This window comes from Homarus americanus, unplaced genomic scaffold (genome assembly GCF_018991925.1).
Source record: "Homarus americanus isolate GMGI-L3 unplaced genomic scaffold, GMGI_Hamer_2.0 scaffold51165, whole genome shotgun sequence".
NCBI lineage: Eukaryota > Metazoa > Arthropoda > Malacostraca > Decapoda > Nephropidae > Homarus > Homarus americanus.
In genome coordinates this window covers 245,474-255,403 of record NW_024750341.1, presented here as the reverse complement: position 1 = coordinate 255,403, position 9,930 = coordinate 245,474, and the positions used below count along the sequence as shown (strand labels likewise).

Here is a 9,930-nt window from a genome sequence, read left to right as displayed (position 1 = left end):
CAGAATGTTTTTGAAATCGGACCAGTATCATGGGCATTTTGAAACCCCCCCTGAGTGCCCACCAATACCACTCAGCACGATCAGCAGAACCAGTCAACTTAAACTTCAAGCAGTACAAAACAAAGCAACTCCCCCATACACCACCAAAATACTGGAACTTCACGAAATGGACAATATCGAACCACTGAACACACAGCTAAGCTCAGAGTTGAGCAAACTTGAAGGACCCAATCTTCTCCCATTTAAAAGAAGAAACCTCAAGAGCACACAGCTGGTGGTCCAAGAGCCTCCGTCGTAACATAGAAGAGCAAGACCCACTGTAAACATATGTGAACAAATAACTCCACCGTTTAGAAAACAAATTATCACATATTACACGAAATTTATTGGCAAAGCTTGGAGTACAGTTTGACTTCCGAGGTCTTGACACTGGGGGTGGTATCACTTCTCACTGCCGCGCAGGACAGTGGTTCATATACAATACAAGTCATTCTATTTGGAGACTTAGTCAGTGTGGGCTAGCAAATTTTGGATATACAGCAAAAATGTCCTCTAGCACTACCGATTCACTGAAGTAATTACAAAGTTCATGATACAATAAACCAGGTGGCCTGAAGTCTTTGACAGGGTCACATTCAATAATATAGTGTTCAAGAGTATACTTTAAAAGTTTCACAAAATCTTACGAGTACATGCCGAGTGTTCCGGTATGGGCACAGCGTCACTAACATGCCAGATGTGTCTATCCTAGCCCAATTCTGACCACGACTACATCACACGGTTTGGTTCTGTCCTGAAGCTGGCCATACCAGTACCTCGTCACAAAAAAAAATCGGATTTACCAATGCTACAACTACCAGGTCTCTGCATTTCTCGTTATTCTAGATCAGAGTTCACGATTCCGACTTTTACAGCATTGAACAGGTCAAGGTCCCGGTCCACATTGTCTTTCTTGCAGGACTTATTGGCCAGTATCAGCAGTCATGATACCCAATTCCAATATGGGACGGAATCCACACAAATTCAATGCAAAAGTTCTCATTGGCAGTCATCACATTGGTATTAATATCAGACAACTTTTGACAGCCTGACTATCTGTTCATCGATTTCAAAGCACTTTGGGAGTGGGTGGAAACCGTATTGGAATTTTTCTGATGAAAAGGGGGTCCGGACCACCCATGGTAATGCTTTATGTAGTTTGTGCACACTTAGTATTGCACGAAAAAGATAGGAACCCTAAAATCACATCCCGAATAGTATTAATGGACAGTCTCGAACCTTTCAGTGCACAGATGGAAATCCGGTGGTCTCCATGATGAAAGTTCACAATTGGTTTGACATGCATATAAACAAGGTTTACTAGTCAGCATGAACAGTTATTCACTCAAACCTTTAACAGTGACCCTGGTCTCCCCGAGCAATGTGGCAAGGCTGTACAAGATTGCCAGAAGACCTTGTCAAAAATTTTAAGGTTATTTAACAGAAAAATGTGTCTTACAGAATTTAATTGGGCAAAGTCCTAAAAAAAATTCCTTGAAAAACTTCTAGAACCTTTGGGTCAATAATGGACAAACTTATTTTGGCACATTTTTATTAATCTCGCCAAGTAGTTCCACAACTACTGGACTCGTCAGCAACAAGGACCGAGACCCGTCGTATAGTAGTCGTTCTGGAAAAAAGAAAATCACAAATTTAAGGCCTTACAAGATCATAAGCCTGTCCATGCCGAAAATTAGTGAACAAGACCTATTGAAAATGTAGTCTTTGCCACAAATTTGCCAAGACAAAGATGAACTTGACCAGTTTCGTCGAAGAAGTCCAATCCTTTAGTTTTTACGGTAGATAAAATACGGAAATCTTTCCTTGTGTGCATCACACGTGTCGACATGCACGCCAGGGATACCAAACAACTGTACATAAAGCTCAACTAAAATATTCTTTACAATACCTGGTCTAAGTAAGGCGTTTACATACATCCGCTACCAGACAAAATTAAAATAAATTTGATAATCTTGCCAAAACCACATTCAAGTAAAATATAAATTCAGATGTTAAAACTAAATAAATAACTATCACCAAAACCCAACATGCATTCAGGAGGTTTAAGTATTTAGAGTTCTGGGACAACAGTTATGTAGACCATGTTCCTACAAGATTCAGAGTTACCGGCCAAGGTCACGGCCTGCTAAGTGGGTCAGGGAGGAAAGGGTGTTCACGAGGACAAAATACCTGTACTAACGTCAGAGTCGGTGTGGAAGATCATGGAGTGTAGGCGCTAGAACCTGTGATGGAAAATTTATAATTAAAGTAAACAAAGCAGTTTTTAAAGTCTATCAGTATAAAAGTTAGAGAAATAAATTTGTGAAGACTTAAAAAAATTCTGGACATGTGAATTATACATTACCAAAAATATTACAACAGTAAACATGGTATTTGGGTTATACTTGACACTTACCAAAAGTCCTGAGATATATGGCTTTCTCAACCTTGAGGACCCACTTAATCTTGGTTAGGAGTTTATAAATGGAGTCTGGGTTACCTCCGTTCTGAAGCTCCAAACACAGGTCGAAGGCGCACGTGTCTACAATATAATTATGGACTAACTATATAACCTTCTACCACAAAGTTTAAATACATGTGGACTAATAAAAAGTACCTATTTATTTAGCATTTCACATTCATCAAGGGGTAAAATTTAAACAGTTAAGGAGTATCAAGCTCCATAATGTCTTTAGTTAAAAATAAAAAATTAAATCCAAGTGCACGATTCACCTAAGAATTTACTATTAAACCAACTTTCAACTATTCCGGTACCAAAGTGTTTAACTCTACCCAAGTTTTCCCAGCCGATCAATAACCCCTTCGATAAAATAACTTGTTAGCTTTGTGGAATACTGTACAGTACACGAGAAAAAGTGTGGGATGATGGGAGGGGGGACTAGTTCCGGGGAGGAGGGGGGACTAGTTCCGGGAGGAGGAGGGGACTAGTTCCGGGAGGAGGGGGGACTAGGGTAGGAGGGCGGACTAGTTCCGGGAGGAGGGGGGGACTAGTTCCGGGGAGGAGGGGCGGACTAGTTCCGGGAGGAGGGGCGGGACTAGTTCCGGGGAGGAGGGGCGGGACTAGTTCCGGGGGAGGAGGGCGGGACTAGTTCCGGGGAGGAGGGCGGGACTAGTTCCGGGGAGGGGCGGGCGGGACTAGTTCCGGGGAGGGGGGGCGGGACTAGTTCCGGGGAGGGGGGGCGTGGTCTTACCGATATATGATTGAAGATCTTCAGCCTTTCCAATGATGGGTTGGAGTTCAGCGGTGCAGTTAGTGGTGTAGGGGACCATGGAGGAAGCACTGGCGTAACAAGGACTGGTCTGCAACACGTTAGTTACAAGTTTAGGTAAATTTAGTTAAAAAAAAATTCATAATCTTTGAATATAATATGCAACGCATTTTTTAGACATACATTTGCATTACTAAAAGGTTTAACTATGCTAGTTGTCCTAAATAATTCTGTTAAATAAAATCCCCTAAGCAGACATTCCACAAATACCTACACCTATTTAAGGCGTAATTATGCTTTAAAGATTATAGAAAACATTTAAAAGTCAATTAAAACTGCTAGATTATCCAAGCTGAAAAGTTCAAAAAATCTTAAACAAGTATGACCCGTCGTTGCAAGCAGATCAAAAGTAAACTAAGCGCATCACTCACTGTCGTCTCCCCCGAGCACGTGAGGTGAGGCTCCGGACACCTGTACAGGCACTTCCGATCCAACTGTTCAGAGGTCTGGAAGAAAAAAATATTACGAGTATTTATACTGGGTACGATTTCCAAAGCCATTTTTTCCTCAGGTTATAAAAGGCTTCACAAAATATCATCAGTGAAGATTAAACATTCAAGATTTTATGCCCAATAAATTATATCCCATGGTTAAACACACACCGGAGATGCTAGTGCGCTGTAATCACGAAAGTTACCGTAAGTCACATACCAGCCAGGACAGGGGGAAGGCGAGGGGCCAGTAGTGGAGCGCGTGGATCTCTCCGTCTCTGTTAGTGAAGTCGTCCCGCTGGTAGAAGTTAAAGTGGCCACACAGCCCGTCCAGGTGGTTCGTGTGGTTGGGGTGAGCCCATACATCCAGCCGATACCGACAGTGCATCACCTGCAAGATGATACAATCGACAGTTCAAGATTGCAGGAATGCACAGAATAATTCAAAAAATTTATGCAGGTTTCGTAATCTTTCAAGCACCTATTGGAAACTTCTAGTTCAGTTTCTTTTGTAAAGTAAAAAGATCCAAAATATTCAAGGGTAAAATAGACAAGGTTCTCTCTAATGATTCAGATGCACAGTCTTCAAAACTGGAGAGGGCGAGGCTACTAATGTCATTGATTAAGTAATTACATGATCAGCTAGGTGAATAATAACACCCCTAATCACACGATATAAATTTGTCAAGTTTATAAATAATTTATCATACTTACGACAATTCCGGAGGAGCTAATAAGGACAATACAGCCCGTTGACCTGAAGACGAGCACGGGGTGCTGGGTGCCGTCTGCCGTGATCAAGTGGCGTACACCCAACAGAGGTACGTGGAAGGGCTGCCCGTTCACCTCCAACTAGTGAAGGATATTTAACACTAAAATATACAAATTCTACCAATATGTTCACTTAATTATTTACGAGAGTGCACGTAGACTATTCATAATTATCATTATGAACCAGTTTATAAAAATTTTTCCAGATAGAAGAACTACACAACATTATTAAACTTAAATGACAAGTACAGTTTATACTATATTTGCTTCTTACAACATAAGCAGACAAGGTATATAGTGTAGCAATAAGTAACTCACGTCGAACTCCGCTGAATTTTTTAGTGTGATAATGGTGTGAGGGTTCACCCTGTAGGTGGTGTGAGCGAGGCAAGAGGCTTCACCAACACAAGGCACGAAGTCGGAGAAGATGCCTATATATGGGTCTAGGGTGGTGTCAGACTGAGCAATCGAGTAGTTGCAGCGGCCGTGCCAGTCGTACTGATACCCGTCGAACGTTCTGATGTGGGGGTCATTGTACAGGGTACAGTGTTTGCCTGTGAGGGGAACAAGTGTGATTAAGGATGTAAAGACTAAATTGTTCACCTAAAAATAAAGGGAAAGCCAAGGAACACTTACAACAGCGGTCAATAGTGCCAGGGTGCGACCATCTGCCCTTTTTACAGATCATCTTGAAGCACATTAGCTCCAGTTCTGCCCCATTAGGATACAGAATCCCGTCAAACTCGCAACAGCTCTTTGTATCCCCTTCTAGATAAACACGGACGATCTCCCCGTATTGACACACCAGGTTTACACAGATCTCGGGCAGGGAGACAAACACCTCCCCGTGGGGCACCTTCCTCTTGCCGTAGCAGCAAGGCTCCGGTTTTGGTGTTACGGCAGTGTAGTTACTGGTGCTGGCTAGAATGCCAAACATCGGGAGAAAGAGGAGGGAGAGAGACTTGCATCCTAAGCCGGTCATCCTCTGCTGCTACCTGGTGTAAAAGACAAAACCCAGTAAGTACTTTTGAAAATACTTTATTTTGAAGTTTTTACCCAAATACCAATTTGAAAACATTTAAATTCTACAAGCAGCACTTCCAGGTGATGTTACATTACCCGTGTGATTGCATGAAAGGACACCAATGTAAACTGTGGATAATGGAACAGTATGCAGGCCAGACGCAAGCCATATGGTAGGCGTCACAATTCATGCCTTAGGACAAATAATCAAAACTCTACGTAAATATGAACTGACCAAAGTATGCACGACATCAAGTATTACACGGCACATCAAGTCCAAATTAGCCAAAGGTACGGCCAGTAAGTCCTAACAAGACGAGAAAAATTTTATTTAGTCGATTAACAAGAGAATAAATAACGTACGAAGTACCTGAATTGAGTTACTTCGGGCCAATTATAAAAGGCAAGAGATTCTTTAGGCCAAAACCTTAACTAGTTTTGTTATACGGAATATTGGTAATGTCTGAGAACAGCATTACCACCAGAAGTTGTTCGATTTCGTTTTTTCCTCAGGTGTTATGGGAAGTATTTGAGGTTCACATTTACTAGAACCTGACCTAACCACCCCCCCGCTATATTAAACTAAGTACTTATTTTGATAACTGGTACCAATGAAAGCAACTTGAAGGATCATGGTGTAACTTTACATTTAGTGAACCTTCAGAGTATGCTCGGGCCGAGCGGGTTCCTGGTTGTAAACAGACAAGCGGAGACTAGATTTTTCGCTAGAGTATTTACGGTAAATTTCTTTCAAAGAACGTACTGTAGAGACTCATTTTAGAGAAACTAAATAAAATACAAAAATATAATTAAAACAAAAATTTGTCGCCTCTTAAAATACTTTAATATTGATAAGAACGTCTACAGTATGGAAAAAATGAACGAAATCAAAACTTCCGGTGGTAGTGGCGTGCTCAGAAATTACCGCAATATTTATTTTTCCTACAAAAATTTCATAGTCTGGCCAGTAGACGTTGACAGAATACGGCGGCATAAAAAAAACATTACACGAGTATAGTATTTTTGTATTTTCACTTCTAATTGGTTAAAGGAATTGGGGGAAGAGTTGTTTAACCCAAAAACGTATCTTCCGACAGAAATGAATGTCAAATTCGAACGACTCCCAAATACTATAGGAAAAACCAAGATACCAGGTCAAAAGACAATTGGTAGTGAAACTGCAATTTTGCCGAAAGAATTAGTTGGGATAAACGGTTCCTCAAAAAACTATTACAAAAGTATCAGTTGCAAGTGGCAATATTTCTAAAGTTCTTAAATACTAATAATGATTCATTGTAGTACTTACACAGAACAAGTGTTTAACGCCACACACTCACTGTAGTTATTAGGTTATAAACTAAAGCATCAACGGACTACGCACACAGCAAACAGCCTTCCGGTAATTTAAGAATTTTTACTTGTGACCAGCAAAAAATTAATCACAGTTCTGCTCAACCAACTTGCCGTCTCGTTTACAAGAGAAGCAATAGCTAGGCCTCGATATTGTTGAAATCACTTTAGGAACGGTCTGCTTATTGGTTCAAATGCTTAAGGCGCCGAGATTACTTTTTTCCCTTTACACCCAACGGTGAAGTTCAATACCGGATGATGGTGAAAAGTTAAAAAAAAATAATCCGTGCAGCAGATTTAACAATTAAACGCTTTAATACAATATAAACCCAATACACCAACAAACGAGAACCAGTTAAAGGTTTAATACACAGAACAAGGCACTTAAAGTCTCCTTCGCCGTTATTATTACCAACACATGTTTCCATAACTAAATACAAGGAAGTAATGATGTTTTAGTTTGACATCCGGGGAATATTAAGATTTTTAGGATTGGAATCTAGTTTACGCAATTCCAAGACACTTTTCGGTTAATATTCGGTTAATGGATACGGCAAGATTTTCGTCTTTGTGTTCTCTAATGGGTCAAGTTTGGTTAGGTTAGGTTTCAATGATTTGAAGTTGGAGATTAGTTTTTTTTTGTTTTTGGTTTTTTAGGTATTCAATAAAAAAAAATAAAGAAGTGAATTAGCCCATAAAATTAAGGTCGAATTTGAGTAACACCCAAATACACCAAAAATATAAACTAATTTCATAACAAAAGGAGCCACAGCCATTAAACGAATATTTACCCACTGTTCTAAGACGGTTTCTCTCCCAAATGACCTGAGCAAATTTGAGACTCATGACCGTCAGCGGTCCTGTAATTAGGTTTGTTTTTTGAGAGTTTTGCACGTAAATCACCTTTAGTTCTATTTAAATATAGCCATTTTAACATAATACAGTACCCCCTAATAAAACAAGTGAAAACTGGACTCAAGATCTGAATAATTACCAAGGGTGACATTTTAGTTCTATACAACCATGGAATCTCGGATTTTTAAAGCATGCAATCGATATATCTCATGCTGACTAACTTTAATTCTATACACTTCGTGACGCAAGTGAATAATTATGAACCTAACAGAACCTGACCTAACCAACCTAAGAAGCCTACCTAACCACACTTAACTTCCTAGACGGGGGATAACTCACGCTTACATTAAAGAGAAAATACTTATTTTGATATCCGGTACCAATGAAAGTAGCTTTATTGAAGCGTCATGGTGTAATTGTACGTTACCCGACATTAACAAGGCAAGAGTCATTGAAGAAAAGCAATTGAATTATTAGACCTAAAGATTGCAAATGCCAAAATCCCCGAAAAAAATGATTGTACACAACTAAAATAATACCTTACCATGACCTGATCTGACCTAACTTCCTAACGGAGCCCCCCCCCCAGTTGCAAGGGCAACGTCATAGAAGAGAGGTGTCAAAACAAACAGAATTGTCTAAACAAACGATTCCAATAGTTAAATTACCGAGATGACCGAAACTAAAATATAATCGAAGTAATGGTTGGCATCTTTCAAGTGTACCATAGTTAAAACAAGTCTAGTGTACACATCCAAATCCACAGCATTTAAGTACGCATATACAGTAATACTTGACCGAAACAGAAAATAATACGGACTCAATATACATTATTTCATCTAAAATACAAACACCAACATCCCAATGTGAAAAAAATACATAGCACTAACACGTACCTTAGTCACCAGCTCACGTTGGCGTCCATTAACACACAGACCTATTTTACCCATGTCTTCCGACGTGTCAACTCCTCTTGGTCAGTGATTGGCTGAAGTTCGTACCAAGACGGCTTACGATTGGCTGGATCTAGCACAACTTCAGGAGCACGTTAAAGAGATAATTAAACACTATTCTGCTTTACAGGAAATTTTCCATAAAAAAACTATTATAATGAGGGACAATTCAACAGATTAGTTTTGCTCTATATAATAAATAGAGAGAAGGTCATACACCCACATCGCCTTGATGTATCGCCACCTGCTGCAAATATTACAAATAATATAATGCCAAAGATCCATCGAAGTAATATTAATACGAAGCTCTCAGTGCAGTATTTGGTTTATATTAATGTCTTAACCTTGCCCCACAACATAGAATTGTCTATTTCATTTCACAAACACAGTTTATTATATAAAAAATCAGAACAATGCTGAATTGGCGAGATATTGTTGTAAGAGCCAGTTAGTGGTTACACCTCCGTTCAGGTATTTATATCTCTGGTAACGGAGCTTAACTACTACAACAAAAACTAATAAAACACCAAATGAAATATATAATAAAAACATGACCCACAAGGCAGAGAAATAATATAAGCTTAGTACTAATTACTTCCACCAGATGGCCACACAGGAAAATTTGCATACTAGTTCACGTATATATAGTGTACAGTAAGAATACAAATAATGGTAAACAGTAAATTGATTTAGCCAAGATAACTTTTGGTAGGGTCTGAGAGTATCTGAGGCCTTTTTAACTCATTTTCGTGCGTCCGTCTGTCCGTCCCTGTGTTCGTCCATCCGTCCGTGCGTCCGTCTGTCCGTCCCTGTGTTCGTCCATCCGTCCGTGCGTCCGTCTGTCCGTCCCTGTGTTCGTCCATCCGTCCGTGCGTCCGTCTGTCCGTCCCTGTGTTCGTCCATCCGTCCGTGCGTCCGTCTGTCCGTCCCTGTGTTCGTCCATCCGTCCGTCTGTCCGTCCCTGTGTTCGTCCATCCGTCCGTCCGTGCGTCCGTCTGTCCGTCCCTGTGTTCGTCCATCCGTCCGTGCGTCCCTACGTCCATGTGTCTGCTCGTGCGTCCGTCAACCAGTTTTTATGCCTGTCATTATTATGTTAATGGGGGATTTAAAATCGATGTTTTAAGACCTAAAAGCCTATTAAGTCGCTCTTTACCCCCATTTTTCGATCTCTAAAAGCTGTAGAGCCCTTTAAATCGCTCTTGTATACAATGTAAAGCT

The 9,930-nt window shown here is 40.3% G+C and overlaps 1 protein-coding gene across 2 annotated transcripts; it reads right to left on the bottom strand.

Annotated features, from left to right (window-relative positions):
• Positions 1 to 1,575: 1,575 nt before the first annotated feature.
• On the bottom strand, positions 1,576 to 8,684 carry LOC121854043 (mucin-5B-like). 2 transcript variants are annotated; one of them, XM_042348428.1, is made up of 10 exons: positions 8,656 to 8,684; positions 5,168 to 5,526; positions 4,850 to 5,085; positions 4,475 to 4,612; positions 3,981 to 4,151; positions 3,701 to 3,775; positions 3,252 to 3,360; positions 2,456 to 2,581; positions 2,230 to 2,282; positions 1,576 to 1,669 (listed from the first exon to the last, which is right to left on the bottom strand). In XM_042348428.1, the coding sequence occupies exons 2-9, from the start codon at positions 5,511 to 5,513 to the stop codon at positions 2,260 to 2,262; spliced, it is 1,224 nt and encodes a 407-aa protein (XP_042204362.1). In that variant the 5' UTR covers positions 5,514 to 5,526; positions 8,656 to 8,684; the 3' UTR covers positions 1,576 to 1,669; positions 2,230 to 2,259. The 2 variants fall into 2 exon arrangements, with proteins under 2 accessions (XP_042204362.1, XP_042204363.1); XM_042348429.1 differs by having other exon boundaries at positions 1,577 to 1,669; positions 2,240 to 2,282.
• Between the last annotated feature and the right edge of the window lie 1,246 nt (positions 8,685 to 9,930).

What these genes read in the sequence shown, in the direction of transcription:
- LOC121854043 (XM_042348428.1), bottom strand. Translation starts at nt 5,513, where the DNA reads ATGACCGGCTTAGGATGCAAGTCTCTCTCCCTCCTCTTTCTCCCGATG. An exon ending in TTAGCTCCTCCGGAATTGTC is followed by an intron (nt 4,152 to 4,474) that starts GTAAGTATGATA and finishes ATCATCTTGCAG; the next exon opens with GTGATGCACTGTCGGTATCG. An exon ending in AGATCTTCAATCATATATCG is followed by an intron (nt 2,582 to 3,251) that starts GTAAGACCACGC and finishes ATTATATTGTAG; the next exon opens with ACACGTGCGCCTTCGACCTG.